Source organism: Salvelinus fontinalis, chromosome 13 (genome assembly GCF_029448725.1).
Source record: "Salvelinus fontinalis isolate EN_2023a chromosome 13, ASM2944872v1, whole genome shotgun sequence".
In the NCBI taxonomy this organism is placed as follows: domain Eukaryota; kingdom Metazoa; phylum Chordata; class Actinopteri; order Salmoniformes; family Salmonidae; genus Salvelinus; species Salvelinus fontinalis.
In genome coordinates, this window is record NC_074677.1 from 6,938,905 (window position 1) to 6,959,031 (window position 20,127).

General features: G+C 47.4%; 1 protein-coding gene across 8 annotated transcripts in view; it reads left to right on the forward strand.

The window, feature by feature from the left end:
- The window catches only part of mtmr4 (myotubularin related protein 4), a 119,565-nt gene that overhangs the window by 94,444 nt on the left and 4,994 nt on the right, over positions 1-20,127 (forward strand). For all 8 annotated transcript variants that reach the window (XM_055941540.1, XM_055941538.1, XM_055941542.1 and 5 more), the window contains 7 exons: positions 7,372-7,500; positions 11,413-11,524; positions 12,251-12,446; positions 12,771-12,956; positions 14,933-15,103; positions 16,379-16,533; positions 17,765-19,361. In XM_055941540.1, the coding sequence (XP_055797515.1) occupies positions 7,372-7,500; positions 11,413-11,524; positions 12,251-12,446; positions 12,771-12,956; positions 14,933-15,103; positions 16,379-16,533; positions 17,765-19,361 (2,546 nt within the window). The remainder of the gene's footprint in view (positions 1-7,371; positions 7,501-11,412; positions 11,525-12,250; positions 12,447-12,770; positions 12,957-14,932; positions 15,104-16,378; positions 16,534-17,764; positions 19,362-20,127) is intronic.

Consider the following 20,127-nt stretch of genomic DNA (forward strand, 5'->3'; position numbering starts at 1 on the left):
GAAATGCTGAATACAACAGGTGTAGTAGACCTCACAGTGAAATGCTGAATACATCAGCTGTAGTAGACTTTACAGTGAAATGCTGAATACAACAGGTGTAGTAGACCTTACAGTGAAATGCTGAATACAACAGGTGTAGTAGACCTCACAGTGAAATGCTGAATACAACAGGTGTAGTAGACCTAACAGTGAAATGCTGAATACAACAGGTGTAGTAGACCTCACAGTGAAATGCTGAATACAACAGGTGTAGTAGACCTCACAGTGAAATGCTGACTACAACAGGTGTAGTAGACCTTACAGTGAAATGCTGAATACAACAGGTGTAGTAGACCTTACAGTGAAATGCTGAATACAACAGGTGTAGTAGACCTTACAGTGAAATGCTGAATACAACAGGTGTAGTAGACCTCACAGTGAAATGCTGAATACAACAGGTGTAGTAGACCTTACAGTGAAATGCTGAATACAACAGGTGTAGTAGACCTTACAGTGAAATGCTGAATACAACAGGTGTAGTAGACCTTACAGTGAAATGCTGAATACAACAGGTGTAGTAGACCTTACAGTGAAATGCTGAATACAACAGGTGTAGTAGACCTCACAGTGAAATGCTGAATACAACAGGTGTAGTAGACCTTACAGTGAAATGCTGAATACAACAGGTGTAGTAGACCTCACAGTGAAATGCTGAATACAACAGGTGTAGTAGACCTCACAGTGAAATGCTGAATACAACAGGTGTAGTAGACCTTACAGTGAAATGCTGAATACAACAGGTGTAGTAGACCTTACAGTGAAATGCTGAATACAACAGGTGTAGTAGACCTTACAGTGAAATGCTGAATACAACAGGTGTAGTAGACCTCACAGTGAAATGCTGAATACAACAGGTGTAGTAGACCTCACAGTGAAATGCTGAATACAACAGGTGTAGTAGACCTTACAGTGAAATGCTGAATACAACAGGTGTAGTAGACCTTACAGTGAAATGCTGAATACAACAGGTGTAGTAGACCTTACAGTGAAATGCTGAATACAACAGGTGTAGTAGACCTTACAGTGAAATGCTGAATACAACAGGTGTAGTAGACCTCACAGTGAAATGCTGAATACAACAGGTGTAGTAGACCTCACAGTGAAATGCTGAATACAACAGGTGTAGTAGACCTCACAGTGAAATGCTGAATACAACAGGTGTAGTAGACCTTACAGTGAAATGCTGAATACAACAGGTGTAGTAGACCTCACAGTGAAATGCTGAATACAACAGGTGTAGTAGACCTCACAGTGAAATGCTGAATACAACAGGTGTAGTAGACCTTACAGTGAAATGCTGAATACAACAGGTGTAGTAGACCTTACAGTGAAATGCTGAATACAACAGGTGTAGTAGACCTTACAGTGAAATGCTGAATACAACAGGTGTAGTAGACCTCACAGTGAAATGCTGAATACAACAGGTGTAGTAGACCTCACAGTGAAATGCTGAATACAACAGGTGTAGTAGACCTCACAGTGAAATGCTGAATACAACAGGTGTAGTAGACCTTACAGTGAAATGCTGAATACAACAGGTGTAGTAGACCTCACAGTGAAATGCTGAATACAACAGGTGTAGTAGACCTCACAGTGAAATGCTGAATACAACAGGTGTAGTAGACCTTACAGTGAAATGCTGAATACAACAGGTGTAGTAGACCTTACAGTGAAATGCTGAATACAACAGGTGTAGTAGACCTTACAGTGAAATGCTGAATACAACAGGTGTAGTAGACCTCACAGTGAAATGCTGAATACAACAGGTGTAGTAGACCTCACAATGAAATGCTGAATACAACAGGTGTAGTAGACCTCACAGTGAAATGCTGAATACAGTTTAAAAAAACAAGCAGTTAAAAAAAAAGTTTTAAGTAAGAAAAAGTGCAAAATATACTAAAGGAAAAATAGTAACAAAATAACAAAAATGAGGTTATATACAGGGGGTACCGGTACTGAATCAATGTGCAGGGGTACAGGTTAGTAATGAGACTATATACAGGGGGTACCGGTACTGAATCAATGTGCAGGGGTACAGGTTAGTAATGAGACTATATACAGGGGGTACCGGTACTGAATCAATGTGCAGGGGTACGGGTTAGTAATGAGACTATATACAGGGGGTACCGGTACTGAATCAATGTGCAGGGGTACAGGTTAGTAATGAGGCTATATACAGGGGGTACCGGTACTGAATCAATGTGCAGGGGTACAGGTTAGTAATGAGACTATATACAGGGGGTACCGGTACTGAGTCAATGTGCAGGGGTACAGGTTAGTAATGAGGCTATATACAGGGGGTACCGGTACCGAGTCAATGTGCAGGGGTACAGGTTAGTAATGAGGCTATATACAGGCGGTACCGGTACTGAATCAATGTGCAGGGGTACAGGTTAGTAATGAGGTTATATACAGGGGTACCGGTATCGAGTCAATGTGCAGGGGTACAGGTTAGTAATGAGACTACATACAGGAGGTACCGGCACTGAGTCAATGTGCAGGGGTACAGGTTAGTAATGAGGTTATATACAGGGGTACCGGTACCGAGTCAATGTGCAGGGGTACAGGTTAGTAATGAGGCTATATACAGGGGGTACCGGTACTGAGTCAATGTGCAGGGGTACAGGTTAGTAATGAGGCTATATACAGGGGGTACCGGTACTGAGTCAATGTGCAGGGGTACAGGTTAGTAATGAGGCTATATACAGGGGGTACCGGTACTGAATCAATGTGCAGGGGTACAGGTTAGTAATGAGACTACATACAGGAGGTACCGGTTACTGAGTCAATGTGCAGGGGTACAGGTTAGTAATGAGGCTATATACAGGGGGTACCGGTACTGAGTCAATGTGCAGGGGTACAGGTTAGTAATGAGGTAATTTAGTTAATATGTACATGTAGGTAGGGGTAAAAGCATCCTCACCTTCGTGAATTGTTTGTTTATAGTTATATCGTTCCATTTTGTTTTGTCCACCACCGTCGCCTACTCCCCCGAGTTAATCCACCACCGTCGCCTACCTCCCCCGAGTTAATCCACCACCGTCGCCTACCCCCTCCCCCGAGTTAATCCACCACCGTCGCCTACCCCCTCCCCCGAGTTAATCCACCACCGGCGCCTACCTCCCCCGAGTTAATCCACCACCGTCGCCTACCTCCCCCGAGTTAATCCACCACCGTCGCCTACCTCCCCCGAGTTAATCCACCACCGGCGCCTACCTCCCCCGAGTTAATCCACCACCGGTGCCTACCTCCCCCGAGTTAATCCACCACCGGCGCCTACCTCCCCCGAGTTAATCCACCACCGTCGCCTACCTCCCCCGAGTTAATCCACCACCGTCGCCTACCTCCCCCGAGTTAATCCACCACCGTCGCCTACCCCCCCCGAGTTTCTGCTCTCTTTCCCAGATGATAAAGCTCACACACTCCAAAAAACAGCATTGCCCGATGGTTGTTCTTCAAAGTAAAAAAAAAAAAAGGCAAACTAAGTAGAAGCGAGGCTCTAGAGGTGGTATCGGGAACAGATTACGGAGGAGGAGGAGGAGGGAGTGGGAGGAGGAGGGGGGAGAGACGCCACCCTCTCCCGGTGATCCCCCTGTCAAATGGGTCGTCGTTAAAATAACAAACTGGAAGAGTTAGCGGCTCCATCTGAAGAGGACTTTAGGTGAACCAGTTTCTAATCTGCTTTACAGAAACGTGGCTCAAGCAGGAACGATATTGATGTGAAAATGTTGATGGATACACTGTCATTGGAGCAGATGGAGACAAAATAACGTCACATAAATCAATAGGCTGGGGGGAAAGGGCCATGTATCTTTGTAGATAATACTTGGTCCATGCAGTGTAATGTGATTGAAATGTGCATCAGAGACGATGAGATTCTCCTTGTATCGTTCACGTCATTCTATCTACCATGCGAGTTTGGAAAATTACCATTATTCTGGTCTATGTGCCTGGATTTAACCATAAGGAAGCTGCTGACAGGATTACAGACTGTTTCAATGCTGTGTTTTCGCAATCAACTGACCAGACAGTATTTGCGCTTGGGGATTTTAATAGGCACTCCCTCTCCGCGCACCTCCCCACTGCAACATTACGTCACCTCGCTCAACTCGTGTCCTGGATCAGTGTTATGGCAATATAGAGGACGCATAGATGGCGATGTGCAAAGCACCCATTTGGAAATCAGACCATCTCCTATCGAGATGCAGGTGATAACGTGAAAAACCCCGTAGAGAAATCTATTCAGGTATGGAAAGAGGAGAGTAGGGAGGAGCTCAACGATTGCTTTGATGTCACAGACTGGGAGGTGTACTGTTGGCTCGTGCAGGGATCCCCACGAGTTGACAGACATCATGACATCATACATCCAGATCTGTGAAGGATACTGTCATTAACAAACACAAAAAAACTGTCAAGATTATTTCCCAACAACAAGCCTTGGGTGTCTTAAGGACTTGAAAATGTGCCTCAATGAAAATAAGTTTTTTTTATTCCTCAACGGAGATACTGATGCTGTAAAGGAAAAAGGAAACTAATTCAGGTCAAAAAAATATATGGAAAGCAAAAACAAAATTTCAAGGATAAAGTGGAGCAGAGGTTCTGTACAGGCAATCCAAGACAAGCATAGGACGGGTCTTAATGCAATGGAGGGAAGAGAAAGGAAAAGAGAGATCAATAACATGGCAGACTGTTCATCCTTTCTAAACGACCTAAACTGTTTTTATGGAAGATTTGAAACCGTTGATTTTAAAGAATAAATGTAAACAAATATGTGAGATTATCCCCAAATCCTCTCTTGTCCTGATAACAGAGAACGAGGTGGCCTCATGCTTGTTAAATATTAAGCCACACAAAGCACCGGGCCCAGACTACGGGGCAAAGTACTGAAGGTCTGCGCCGACCAGCTCAAGGGAGTCTTCACACAACTGTTTCAACTCCTACTGAGCACCTGTACAGTGCCAAAATCCTGGAAGGTGACAACCATTGTGCCTAAGAAGTCTAGGTGCCAAATCACCAAAAGCAGATCAACTGGACCTGTTAGTTTGCCTTGAAGGCACAGAGGGGGGACTGAGGATGCTACTCTGACCTTGGTGAACATGGTGGCTAGTCACCTTCAACATGCTAATTCATATCATGGTACAGTCCAGTGAGGGTCATGTGTAAGGACAGTTAGCCGGTACAGTCCAGTGAGGGTCATGGACAGTCAGTAGAATAAAATATGAGGGTCAATGCAGGTAGTCGGGGTAACCATTTCATTAATTATTCAGCAGTCTGATTTTATTTAACCTTTTTATTTAACTTGGCAAGTCAATTTAGAACAAAATTCCTATTTACAATGACGGCCAAACCCGGACGACGCTGGGCCAATTGTGCGCGGCACTATGGGACTCCCAATCACGTCCGGCTGTGATACAGTTGTTACGCACGCCTCTGCGAAGAGGGAACGCAACTCCCTGCTATAACTCAACTCTCTGAAGTGCAAGAGGTATGGACTGTAGGTGCGAGCAAGGATGACACAAAAGCAGATTTTACCGTTTACTTGGATTTATTTTCTTACACGGTAATATGGGGAAAAGGGGCTGGACGGAACCAAAGCAAAGAAAGTAAATATCAAAGTTCCCCCTCTCCTATCTAACCTTCCTACCCACTTAATTAACTTACCTAACTTAACACCGCCTGGTGCCCTAACCAAAATACAGGGGTGGTCCGCCCAGGTCTTACCTAGTGTGCCTAGACAGTAAATATACTACGGGTATATGTATGCCCGCGGGCCTCTTGCCTAAGCACTCCCAAAGTGCCTTCTCCTTCCCCCCTGGGAACAAACGAAACAGAGTAATTATTAACAATTTCACAAACACAGGACATAGAAAAACTGCTACCAACAACAACAGTACATACCACACTTTCTGATACACAACCAACACTATATCACAATCTAATTTCTCTCGATCTTTCCAAAATATTCAATTCTCTCTCAATCTTCAAATCTCTACTCCAAATCTCATCTCTCTCCTCTCTATTAATCTTCTGGGCAGAACACTGGCTTTTATCTTCAGGTGGCAATGGTGATTAGAGTCAGCTGCTTCTTGACGAGGGGGCGGGGTCAGCTCCAATCACCAATTAGCCTGGGGTTGACCAATCAGCTGGTTGGGGAGTACTTCAGGAAGCCACCTCCTGAAACACACACTCAAATACAAAACAGAACATAGAAACTGGGGAACGTAACAACAGTGTGGATTCGAACCAGGGACTGTAGTGACACCTCTTGCACTGAGATATAGTGCCTTAGACCGCTGCTTGGTGGCAGTTGGGAGGCAGGCAGGCAGTTGGGAGGCAGGCAGGCAGTTGGGAGGCAGGCAGGCAGTTGGGAGGCAGGCAGGCAGTTGGGAGGCAGGCAGGCAGTTGGGAGGCAGTTGGGAGGCAGGCAGGCAGTTGGGAGGCAGGCAGGCAGTTGGGAGGCAGGCAGGCAGTTGGGAGGCAGGCAGGCAGTTGTGAGGCAGGCAGGCAGTTGTGAGGCAGGCAGGCAGTTGGGAGGCAGGCAGGCAGTTGGGAGGCAGGCAGACGATCCTATGATTCTAAGATGAACTTAGCCTTAAGATGCTATTGGGAATCCAGGCCCTAGTCTTTCTGTGAGAAATGACTATCTGAGATGTTTCTGCATGATGAGGCCCTTCCCCGCCTACCGATCACCGTCCCCTAGCGATGTTTGTTGCCCGTCGTCGTGGTAGCTGTTACTAAGCAGTGTTGCAGTGGTCATCATCAGAAGGAGATATTGATTTTCTCCAGGGGACGAGCTGAGCCAGCACTATCGATCATCACGCCCCTGTTCCTAACCCCCTCTCTCTGTCTCTCCCTCTCTCCCTCGCTCTCTCTCCCTCTCTCTCCCTCTCTCCCCCTCTCTCTTTCCATCTCTCTCTCTCTCTCTCGCTCTCTCTCTCTCTCTCTCTCTCGCTCTCGCTCTCTCTCGCTCGCTCTCTCTCTCGCTCGCTCTCTCTCTCGCTCTCTCTCTCGCTCTCTCTCTCGCTCTCTCTCTCGCTCTCTCTCTCGCTCTCTCTCTCGCTCTCTCTCGCTCTCTCTCGCTCTCTCTCGCTCTCTCTCGCTCTCTCTCGCTCTCTCTCGCTCTCTCGCTCTCGCTCTCTCTCTCCCCCTCTCTCTCTCTCTCCCCCTCTCTCTCTCTCTCGCTCTCTCCCAACTCGCCATCTCTCATTCTCTCTACCTGTCGTCTATCTGCGCCATCCATCTCTTTTTCTCTCCATCCCTCATTCTGTGTCTACCTGTCTACCCCCCCACACTCCACCACTAAATCTAAATCCTCCTCTCTCTCTCCCTCAGACTCCTCTCTGACAGGATGCCCAGGCCCTGATGCCAACACTGCGCCACAAAAGCTTCTTATCCTCGATGCTCGTTCCTACACCGCCGCAGTGGCCAACCGTGCCAAGGGAGGTGGCTGTGAGTGTGAAGGTCAGTATACAGTGGATGGATGTTGCCTCCTAACCTGGTTGTTTTGTCAGGCACCATACTTACATATGTCTCCTCTTTGTGCCTCCTAGTGGAACAGAGAGAGGTGTTACATCACCCCATCCTGTGATTGTATTTCCTCTAAGAGCTCCTGTTATGAAGCCAGTCACATGTCTGGTTGACCTTCAGAACCCGTCAGTCTGACAGACTCGTGTGTTCTGAGCTGAGAGACAGCTCACCGATCAGGTTATCTAGGGGCGGGCAGGTAGCCTGACGGTTGAGAGCGTTGGACCAGAAACCAAAATGTTGCTGGATAGAAATCCCCAGGCCGACTAAAAAAAAATAATCTGTCGCTGTGCCCTTGAGCTCTTAACCATAATTGCTTTTGTAAGTCTCTCTGGATAAGAGCATCTGCTAAATGGCTAATATGTAAATGTAACAGTATAACTTTACGTCCGTCCCCTCGCCCCGACCCGGGCGCGAACCAGGGACCCTCTGCACATATCAACAACAGTCACCCACGAAGCATCGTTACCCATCACTCCACAAAAGCCGCGGCCCTTGCAGAGCAAGGGGAACCACTACTTCAAGGTCTCAGAGCAAGTGACGTCACCGATTGAAAGGCTATTAGCGCGCACCAACGCTAACTAGCTAGCCATTTCACATCCGTTACATAAATGTACATGTCCCTAAGCAGCAGAGACGGACATGTTGACAGTCCCTAAGCAGCAGAGACGGACATGTTGACAGTCCCTAAGCAGCAGAGACGGACATGTTGACAGTCCCTAAGCAGCAGAGACGGACATGTTGACAGTCCCTAAGCAGCAGAGACGGACATGTTGACAGTCCCTAAGCAGCAGAGACGGACATGTTGACAGTCCCTAAGCAGCAGAGACGGACATGTTGACAGTCCCTAAGCAGCAGAGACGTACATGTTGACAGCCCCTAAGCAGCAGAGACGTACATGTTGACAGCCCCTAAGCAGCAGAGACGTACATGTTGACAGCCCCTAAGCAGCAGAGACGTACATGTTGACAGTCCCTAAGCAGCAGAGAGAAATCGTACTTTGTGTCTGCAGAGTATTAAAACCCCATGTGACTGATATTTTGTGCGTTCCTGGGTGTTTCAGAGTACTACCTTAACTGTAGTCTGATTTATGTTTACACTGCATTTGTAAAGTATTCAGACCCCTTGACTTTTTCCACATTTTGTTAAGTTACAGCCTTGTTTTAAAATAGTTTTTTTCATCAATCTACACACAATACCCCATAATGCAAAGCAAAACCAGGTTTTTATAATTTTTTTCTACGTAAAAAAAAAAAAAAGTTATGTAAATGTGATATTTCCATATTATTTAATACGTATTCAGACCCTTCACTCAGTACTTTGTTGAAGCACCTTTGGCAGCGATTACAGTCTCGTGTCTTCTTGGGTATGACGCTACAAGCTTGACACACCTGTATTTGGGGAGTTTCTCCCATTCTTCTCAGCAGATCCTCTCAAGCTCTGTCTGGTTGGATGGGGAGCGTCGCTGCACAACTATTTTCATGTCTCTCCAGATGTTAGATTGGGTTCAAGTCCAGGCTCTGGCTGGGCCACTCAAGGACTTTCAGAGACTTGTCCCGAAGACACTCCTGTGTTGTCTTGGCTGTGTGCTTAGGCTGTTGTCCTATTGGAAGATGAACCTTTGCCCCCATTCTGAGGTCCTGAACCTGCTCCAGAGCGTTTTCATCAAGGATCTCTCTGTACTTTGCTCCGTTCATCTTTCCCTCAATCCTGACTAGTCTTCCAGAAGGATAACCATCTCCACAGAGGAACTCAGGAGCTCTGTCAGTGACCATCGGGTTCTTGGTCACCTCCCTAACCAAGGCCCTTTTCCCCTGATTGCTCAGTTTGGCCGGGCGGCCAGCTCTAGGAAGAGTCTTGGTGGTTCCAAACTTCTTCCATTTAAGAATGATGGAGGCCACTGTGTTCTTGGGGACCTTCAATGCTGCAGAAATGTTTTGGTACCCTTCCCCAGATCTGTGCCTCGACACAATCCTGTCTCGGATCTCTACGGACAATTAATTCGACCTCATGGCTTGGTTTTTGCTCTGACATGCACTGTCAACTGTGTCTATCATGTATAGACAGGTGTGTGCCTTTCCAAATCATGTCCAATCATTTGAATTTACCACAGGTGGACTCCAATCTAGTTGTAGAAACATCTCAAAGATGATCAATGGAAACAGGATGCACCTGAGATCAATTTAAAGTCTCATGGCAAAGGGTCTGAATACTTATGTAAATTATTATTTTATTTTTTTATCAATGTGCTCCCCAAAAATGTTTTAACTGTTTTTGCTTTGTTATTATGGGGTATTGTGTGTGTTTATTTAATCCATTTTGATATAAGGCTGTAACGTGACAATGTGGATAAAAGGAAGGAATGCACTGTATGTTTCAGAGTACTACTCTAACTGTAGTATAATTATGTATGTTTCAGAGTACTACCCTAACTGTAGTATAATTATGTATGTTTCAGAGTACTACCCTAACTGTAGTATGTTTCAGAGTACTACCCTAACTGTAGTATAATGATGTATGTTTCAGAGTACTACCCGAACTATAGTATGTTTCAGAGTACTACCCTAACTGTAGTATAATGATGTATGTTTCAGAGTACTACCCTAACTGTAGTATAATGATGTATGTTTCAGAGTACTACCCTAACTGTAGTATGTTTCAGAGTACTACCCTAACTGTAGTATGTTTCAGAGTACTCCCCTAACTGTAGTATAATGATGTATGTTTCAGAGTACTACCCTAACTGTAGTATAATTATGTATGTTTCAGAGTACTACCCTAACTGTAGTATAATGATGTATGTTTCAGAGTACTACCCTAACTGTAGTATAATGATGTATGTTTCAGAGTACTACCCTAACTGTAGTATAATGATGTATGTTTCAGAGTACTACCCTAACTGTAGTATAATGATGTATGTTTCAGAGTACTACCCGAACTATAGTATGTTTCAGAGTACTACCCTAACTGTAGTATGTTTCAGAGTACTCCCCTAACTGTAGTATAATGATGTATGTTTCAGAGTACTACCCTAACTGTAGTATAATTATGTATGTTTCAGAGTACTCCCCTAACTGTAGTATAATGATGTATGTTTCAGAGTACTACCCTAACTGTAGTATGTTTCAGAGTACTCCCCTAACTGTAGTATAATGATGTATGTTTCAGAGTACTACCCTAACTGTAGTATGTTTCAGAGTACTACCCTAACTGTAGTATGTTTCAGAGTACTCCCCTAACTGTAGTATAATGATGTATGTTTCAGAGTACTCCCCTAACTGTAGTATAATGATGTATGTTTCAGAGTACTCCCCTAACTGTAGTATAATGATGTATGTTTCAGAGTACTCCCCTAACTGTAGTATAATTCTGTACGTTTCAGAGTACTACCCTAACTGTAGTATAATGATGTATGTTTCAGAGTACTACCCTAACTGTAGTATGTTTCAGAGTACTACCCTAACTGTAGTATGTTTCAGAGTACTCCCCTAACTGTAGTATAATGATGTATGTTTCAGAGTACTACCCTAACTGTAGTATAATTCTGTACGTTTCAGAGTACTACCCTAACTGTAGTATAATTATGTATGTTTCAGAGTACTACCCTAACTGTAGTATAATGATGTATGTTTCAGAGTACTACCCTAACTGTAGTATGTTTCAGAGTACTCCCCTAACTGTAGTATGTTTCAGAGTACTCCCCTAACTGTAGTATAATTCTGTACGTTTCAGAGTACTCCCCTAACTGTAGTATAATGATGTATGTTTCAGAGTACTACCCTAACTGTAGTATAATTATGTATGTTTCAGAGTACTACCCTAACTGTAGTATAATTATGTATGTTTCAGAGTACTACCCTAACTGTGAGGTGATGTTCATGGGCATGGCCAACATCCACTCCATTAGGAACAGCTTCCAGTCCCTCCGAGCCGTCTGCAGCCAGATCCCTGACCCTGGCAAGTAAGTGGATCCCTCTGACATTTCTCTCCCTCTTTATCTCTACCGTCCCTCAGTCCCCTTCTCCAGGCCTCAGTAAGTTTACACCACACAGAGAGAGTGAGAGAGAGAATGCAGGCAGCCCCATTCCCGCTGGGCCAGGCTAGCTGTTTGTCCAAAGTGTGTTTTGTGGTGTTCATGTATTTTTGCATGTCAAACCTGCGTTCAAATACTATTTGAAATAGTTTGCAAATACTTAAGCTGTGCTTCGTTGAACTTGCCAGTCGCACACTAGACAAGCAATAGAAAACGTCCCAAGAGTGCAAAACCCCGCCCACCTGCGACTCCAGGCAGACTAAAGCGAACGTTTTAAAGTGCTTGAAAGATTTCAAATAGTATTTGAACCCACATGTTGTGTGTGTGTATGTCTCGTTGCATGTGGACAGTGCATGCCCCAACTCCCCAACCTGTAATCAGTGATGCACACAGAGAGCTATTCGAGGGGTAGAGTTCCTGGTAATCTAAAAAGACGTGTGGTAGCGACCCCCCCCCCCCTTTTTTTAAATGACACATCTAGGTCAGGGGCTCCACTCCCTCTCCCCCATGTCAGGGTTGTCCCCGGTTACTCAACCCGGCTGTGTTTATTATTTACCTTCAGAAGCCTCCGAGGCTCCCTCGGGGAAGGAAATACATTCTAGAACCTTCTAGACCTGTTCTCATTGGTCGCCCCTCGGGTTTGTGCATTCGCAGCTGGCTGTCTGCTCTGGAGAGCACCCGTTGGCTGCAGCACCTGTCCGTCATGCTGAAGGCAGCCACTCTGGTGTGTTCTGCGGTGGAAAGGGAGGGACGTCCTGTCCTGGTGCATTGTTCAGACGGTTGGGACCGTACCCCACAGATTGTGGCTCTCGCCAAGATCCTGCTGGACCCATTCTATAGGACACTAGAGGTACACACAAAAACACTGTCCCTGAGGGTTACTGTGACGCAATGATGACAACGGTGTGTTTCACTTTAACACTGATGCAGCTAATATCAGGTGTTCTGTTCTGATAGTATGTTGACGGTATAACGAGTTGTTTCACACATCCCATTTGAATTTCCCAACAACAACAAAAAAAATCCCACGCACCTTTTTATATACAGAGATTTTATTTACACATACGTGTCACAACGAAGCACTTTGTCGGTTTTACAATAAAGAAAACTGAATGGCAAGGGGGATGAGAGAGAGAGAGAGAGCTGGATCCGACTTGTCCTCCCTCTTCCACAGGGTTTCCAGGTGCTGGTGGAGACGGAGTGGTTGGACTACGGGCATAAGTTTGGCGATCGCTGTGGTCACCAGGAGAATGCTGCCGACGTGAGTGAGCAGTGCCCCGTCTTCCTCCAGTGGCTGGACTGTGTTCATCAGCTGTTCAAACAGTTCCCGTGCCTCTTCGAGTTCAACGAAGCCTTCCTGGTACGTACACTACACCTTCACTTCTTACCATCTCTCTTTATCTGCTTCTTTGTCAATCTCTCTTTTCTTCACACATCCTCCCTCTCTCTCTGTCTCTCTCTCTCTGTCTCTCTCTCTCTGTCTCTCTCTCTCTGTCTCTCTCTCTCTGTCTCTCTCTCTCTGTCTCTCTCTCTCTGTCTCTCTCTCTCTGTCTCTCTCTCTCTCTGTCTCTCTCTGTCTCTGTCTCTCTCTCTCTGTCTCTCTCTCTCTGTCTCTCTCTCTCTGTGTCTCTCTCTGTCTGTCTCTCTCTCTCTGTGTCTCTCTCTCTCTCTCTGTCTCTCTCTCTCTCTGTCTCTCTCTCTCTCTCTGTCTCTCTCTCTCTGTCTCTCTCTCTCTGTCTCTCTCTCTCTCTCTGTCTCTCTCTCTCTCTCTCTGTCTCTCTCTGTCTCTCTCTCTCTCTGTCTCTCTCTGTCTCTGTCTCTCTCTCTCTGTCTCTCTCTCTCTGTCTCTCTCTCTCTGTGTCTCTCTCTGTCTGTCTCTCTCTCTCTGTGTCTCTCTCTCTCTCTCTGTCTCTCTCTCTCTCTGTCTCTCTCTCTCTCTCTGTCTCTCTCTCTCTGTCTCTCTCTCTCTGTCTCTCTCTCTCTCTCTGTCTCTCTCTCTCTCTCTCTGTCTCTCTCTGTCTCTCTCTCTCTCTGTCTCTCTCTCTCTCTGTCTCTCTCTCTCTCTGTCTCTGTCTCTCTCTGTCTCTGTCTCTCTCTCTCTCATATATATTCATTCTCTTTGCTCTTGCCTAATCTCTCTCCTACACACTCTCTTTGGAGAGGAAGCCACAATTTACTAGTCTTTTGTTGGCATATAAGACCTTTCTTAAAGATCATTTTAAGGTTTCTACATTAAATAGATATCAACCTGTAACCTTTGAACACAGTGTTTTGTGTGTTGTAGGTAAGAAATTTGAGGATTGTAAAGACCGATCTGTATGTGACTGTGTTCTGTGTAGTAGGTTAGGAGCGTGTGCATTAAGGTTAGTACTAGGGACGTGTGCATTAAGGTTAGTACTAGGGACGTGTGCATTAAGGTTAGTACTAGGGACGTGTGCATTAAGGTTAGTACTAGGGACGTGTGCATTAAGGTTAGTACTAGGGACGTGTGCATTAAGGTTAGTACTAGGGACGTGTGCATTAAGGTTAGTACTAGGGACGTGTGCATTAAGGTTAGTACTAGGGACGTGTGCATTAAGGTTAGTACTAGGAGCGTGTACATTAAGGTTAGTACTAGGGACGTGTGCATTAAGGTTAGTACTAGGGACGTGTGCATTAAGGTTAGTACTAGGAGCGTGTGCATTAAGGTTAGTACTAGGAGCGTGTGCATTAAGGTTAGTACTAGGAGCGTGTGCATTAAGGTTAGTACTAGGAGCGTGTGCATTAAGGTTAGTACTAGGAGCGTGTGCATTAAGGTTAGTACTAGGAGCGTGTGCATTAAGGTTAGTACTAGGGACGTGTGCATTAAGGAATGTGTAGTAGGTTAGAACTAGGGACGTGTGCATTAAGGAATGTGTAGTAGGTTAGAACTAGGGACGTGTGCATTAAGGAATGTGTAGTAGGTTAGAACTAGGGACGTGTGCATTAAGGTTAGTACTAAGGACGTGTGCATTAAGGTTAGTACTAAGGACGTGTGCATTAAGGTTAGTACTAGGGACGTGTGCATTAAGGAATGTGTAGTAGGTTAGAACTAGGGACGTGTGCATTAAGGAATGTGTAGTAGGTTAGAACTAGGGACGTGTGCATTAAGGAATGTGTAGTAGGTTAGAACTAGGGACGTGTGCATTAAGGAATGTGTAGTAGGTTAGAACTAGGGACGTGTGCATTAAGGAATGTGTAGTAGGTTAGAACTAGGGACGTGTGCATTAAGGAATGTGTAGTAGGTTAGAACTAGGGACGTGTGCATTAAGGAATGTGTAAAGGCCTAACGTGCGTGTTCTTGTTTGTCTCCCCCAGGTCAAGCTGGTGCAGCACACGTACTCGTGTCTGTACGGGACGTTCCTGTGTAACAACGGGCGGGAGAGAGAGGTCCGCAACATCTACAACCGCACCTGCTCAGTCTGGTCTCTGCTCCGCACCGGCAACAAGAACTTCCAGAACTTCCTCTTTATCCCCGGTCATGATATGGTAACCACTACTGTCCCCGCTCCTGTCTTCTCTCCTCTCTTCTCCTCTCCGCTCCTCTCTTCTCCTGCCCTCTCTTCTCCTCTCCTCTCCTCTCTTCTCTTCTCCGCTCCTCTCTTCTCTTCTCCGCTCCTCTCTTCTCCTCTCCTCTCTTCTCCTCTCCTCTCTTCTCCTCTCCTGTCCTGTCTTATCCTCTCTTCTCCTCTCCTCTCTTCTCCGCTCCTCTCCTCTCCTCTCCGCTCTCCTCCTCTTCTCTCTTCTCCTCTTCTCCTCTACTCTCTTCTCCTCTCCTCCGCTCCGCTCCGCTCCGCTCTGCTCCTCTCCGCTCCTCTCCTCTCCTCTCTTCTCCAGTTCTCTTCTCCTCTCCTGTCCTCTTCTCTTCTCCTCTCCTGTCCTCTTCTCTTCTCCTCTCCTGTCCTCTTCTCCTCTCCTGTCCTCTTCTCTTCTCCTCTCCTGTCCTCCTCTCCTGTCCTCTTCTCTTCTCCTGTCCTCTCATGTCCTGGTTATTAACAGAGGGATCAGGTGTGCTTCAGATATCACAGTAGCAAAAATGGCAGAAAACAAAACAATTTTTGCCCAGAAATCAATCTTCTCACAAAATGGTCTGTAGCATCAAAAGTGTTTGGGCTACATACTAATATGACCCCTCTGTGGAAAGGTGAGACTCTCTCTGACACATCTGGCTCTAGGAACGCCGAACAGGCCTCACAAGACTCGTCTGAAGGTCCCCCCGGTACCAGTTGAAAACACGAATGGAAGTGTATATATGGAGACTGCTTAGTGGCAAACATAAGGGGTTAAATACATATTAATAACAAATATTTCCTGATCTTTCTTACATCTCTCAGGTATAGGACAGACGGAAACAAACTTCCTTTACATTTCTTTGGGGGGGGGGGGACTATCTGTTGTTCCATGTGGTGAATCTGTTACTCAATGTGTTTGTATAGGCTAGTAGCAGTAAGGCCCCAAAAAATACATTTATGATACTTCAAGGGATCTTAAAATTCAAAATCAAATATTTGAATTATCGTTGGTATGACCTTCTTAAAACAATTCCATTTAGTTTAGTATAACCCCCTCGTCCAGTTTAGACTGCTAAGGGTTTAAAAAGGAAATATGTACTCATCCAATATATTCAGTGGATGAGCACCAATAGCATATATATATTTAATAGCATACATATATATTATTATTAACATTTTAAATGGCTTTACTGAGACAAAAAGTTATTTGTGGTCTTTTATTGACCTCTGACCTCTGCTCCTACCTGTCCAGGTGTTGCAACCGGTGTGCCACACCCGGGCCCTGCAGCTGTGGACGGCCGTCTACCTGCCCACCTCTTCCCCCTGCACCTCTGCCGAGGACGCCATGGAGCTCTACCTGTCCCCCAGCGTACAGGGAGACGAGCTCACCTCACGGTCCCTGGACAGGTGGGGGCTATACACTCACTCTATTCTTCGATCTCTGTCTCTTAGTGCATTTGTAAAAATTAAAAAAATTCTCCTTGACTTAATTATATATCCTTGTATCTCTGAGCTCTTGTCTTTTCAAGGATTTATTTTTAGTTATTGATTTTAAGGATTTACTCACAGTGGGGTAAATCGAGATGAATAGGCTCATGGTGAAAACTGCATGTGGGGCTCTGTATCTACAGCTCTGGTGTTTCTAGAAAAGGCTCCTCAACAGCTTCTACCACCAAGCCATAAGACTACTGAACAATTAATCAAATGGCCACCCAGACTATTTACATTGACCCCCCCCTTTGTTTTGTACACTGCTGCTACTCTCTATTTATTATCTATGCATAGTCACTTCACCCCTACCTACATGTACAGATTACCTCAACTAACCTGTACCCCCGCACACTGACTCGGTACTGGTACCCCCTGTATAAAGCCTCGTTATTGTTATTTTATTGTTACTTTTTTTTTTTTTTTTTTACTTTAGTATATTTGGTAAATATTTTCTTAACTCTTCTTGAACTGCACTATTGGTTATGGGCCTGTAAGTCAGCATTTCAAAGTAAGGTCTACACCTGTTGTATTTGGCCAATGTGACAAATATAGTTTGATTTGAGGTCCTGCCTGCCCTCTAGTGGTACAGAAGGGAAGCTCACCTGCCTGCCCTCTAGTGGTACAGAAGGGAAGCTCACTGCCTGCCCTCTAGTGGTACAGAAGGGAAGCTCACCTGCCTGCCCTCTAGTGGTACAGAAGGGAAGCTCACCTGCCTGCCCTCTAGTGGTACAGAAGGGAAGCTCACCTGCCTGCCCTCTAGTGGTACAGAAGGGAAGCTCACCTGCCTGCCCTCTAGTGGTGCAGAAGGGAAGCTCACCTGCCTGCCCTCTAGTGGTACAGAAGGGAAGCTCACCTGCCTGCCCTCTAGTGGTACAGAAGGGAAGCTCACCTGCCTGCCCTCTAGTGGTACAGAAGGGAAGCTCACCTGCCTGCCCTCTAGTGGTACAGAAGGGAAGCTCACCTGCCTGCCCTCTAGTGGTACAGAAGGGAAGCTCACCTGCCTGCCCTCTAGTGGTACAGAAGGGAAGCTCACCTGCCTGCCCTCTAGAGGTACAGAAGGGAAGCTCACCTGCCTGCCCTCTAGTGGTACAGAAGGGAAGCTCACAGATTAATGAAGCTCCACCACTTTTTATACCCCTCTGTGCAGGCTTCCTAAGACTCGCTCCATGGACAACCTGGTGTCTGCCTTTGAGAACGGGGTTGCCCTCACCCGCACCTCCAGCGACCCCAACCTCAACAAGCACTGTCAGGAGGGCCGTACTGCCCATGGCCTGGAGCCTATGGCTTCTGTAGGAGGAGGGGCTGCACCCGACAGCCCCGAGGACGTCAGCCCTGACACGGGATTGGAAAGCGACGACTCGGAGGTGGAGCCCGTCACTCAGACTCCTCCTACCACACCCGTGGAGATGGAGCAGAGGGAAGAGGGCTTCGAGGAGGCGGAGATGAGAGAGGAGATCTGTCTCACCACCCAGCCCCTGCCCTCCCTGCCCCTCCCCCCCATCGCACTGGAGCAGGGCCTCCCCCACTTCCCCCCTCTCCCCCTGCTCACACCCATCCTCCACCAGGCCCTCTCCCAGACCACTAGCCCCCCAGTTCCTCCCCCTCGACTGCCACATCAGACGGCTGACAGTCACTCTAGGACTGCCTTGGTCACTACCCGTCCTGGCTGCATACCATCACCACCTGCCTGGAAGGGCCCACTACCGGCAGCCGTTCTGAACGGGCCTATCACCAACGGCCTCCAGAACGTCCCCTCCGCTTCTGCAGAGCTGCTGGCACTCGAGCAGCTAGTTCCCATGTTCCCTACGGCCATGGAGGACTCCACCGAGACGCTTACGGACGAAGCAGAGGCCCCACCAACGCTGCCCCCTAGCAGGAGAGAAAGTCTAGGCCAGCCCAAAGCCCTAGAATGGGCCTTACCCAAAACCCAGGGAGAGGAGAGAGAGGGGAAGAGGACAGAGAGTGTGAGTGGTAGAAACTTGGTGCCTCTGAGAGAATGTGTGGTAGCAGTACCAACATCAAAGGAAGCAGCATCCTCTGCCTCCACAGTGCCCCCTGTTGACAACAGCCAGGCGGTGGCATTGCGACGCCCGGTCTCCCAGAGCCAACTGCGTGTCAGTGAGGAGCTGTCTCTGCTGGGCTCTCACTGGGAGAGTGTCCAGGGCATGGTCCAGTCTGCCTGCAGCACTGCAGCCAGCCACTCTGGCCTCTCAGCCAACCTCTCGTCAGGCTTCTGTCGGGCCCTCCAGCCCACGGCCTACCAGAGCCGACGCCTGGCTGGCAAGTTGCTGCGCACCCAGGGCATGGCCGTGCCTAACGGGGTGCCTAACGGGGGTTGGCAGTACGGCCGGAGGGAGGAAAGGATTCGCTCCTCAGCCCCAGCCACCTCCAGCCCTGTCAAGTCAGGGTCCAGCTGGCTCTCTGCAGTCAGGAGCAGCTCGGGCTACGCTGCCATCATGGGTCCAACCACCACCAGCTCACCACCCACCTTTTCAACCTGCCAGCTCCTCCCAGCTTCTCCCTGCTCCTCAGCCTCCCCTTTGCCCCACCCGGCCTACCTGGATGATGATGGGCTGCCGGTGCCAATGGACGCGGTGCAGCAGCGCCTCAGGCAGATGGAGGCGGGGTATAAACAGGAAGTGGAGGTGCTGAGAAGCCAGGTGCGCCAGCTGCAGATGAGGCTGGAGAGGAAACAGTACAGCACACCGCTCTCCGAGCCTGACGTCGACTACGAGGACGACATTGTGAGTAGCTCTCCTACTTGGACTTGGAACAGTACCTCAATGTGTTATTACTGTGATGTGAAAGGATATGCATGTTGGGCATTACTAAATACTTCATAATTACAACCCAAATGTTGTCTTTGGTGGAATTACCCTTTTAATAGAGAGAGTAATAGCCAGTAACCAAAACGTTGCTGGGTTCGAATTCCTGAGCCGACTAGGTGAAAAATCTGCCGACGTGTCTTTGAGTAAGGCACTTAACCCTAATTGGTCCTGTGAGTCTCCCTGAATCAGAGCGTCTGCTAAATGACTTGTACATGTACTAGTGGAGATAGTTGGAATAGATGTACCCTCCCCCCCTCTCATCTCGTCTCCCTCCCTCTCGTCTCCCTCCCTCTCATCTCGTCTCCCTCCCTCCCTCTCATCTCGTCTCCCTCCCTCCCTCTCATCTCGTCTCCCTCTCGTCTCCCTCCCTCTCATCTCGTCTCCCTCCCTCTCATCTCGTCTCCCTCCCTCTCATCTCGTCTCCCTCCCTCTCATCTCGTCTCCCTCCCTCTCATCTCGTCTCCCTCCCTCTCATCTCGTCTCCCTCCCTCTCATCTCGTCTCCCTCCCTCCCTCTCGTCTCGTCTCCCTCCCTCCCTCTCGTCTCGTCTCCCTCCCTCCCTCTCATCTCGTCTCCCTCCCTCCCTCTCATCTCGTCTCCCTCCCTCCCTCTCATCTCGTCTCCCTCCCTCCCTCTCATCTCGTCTCCCTCCCTCCCTCTCATCTCGTCTCCCTCCCTCCCT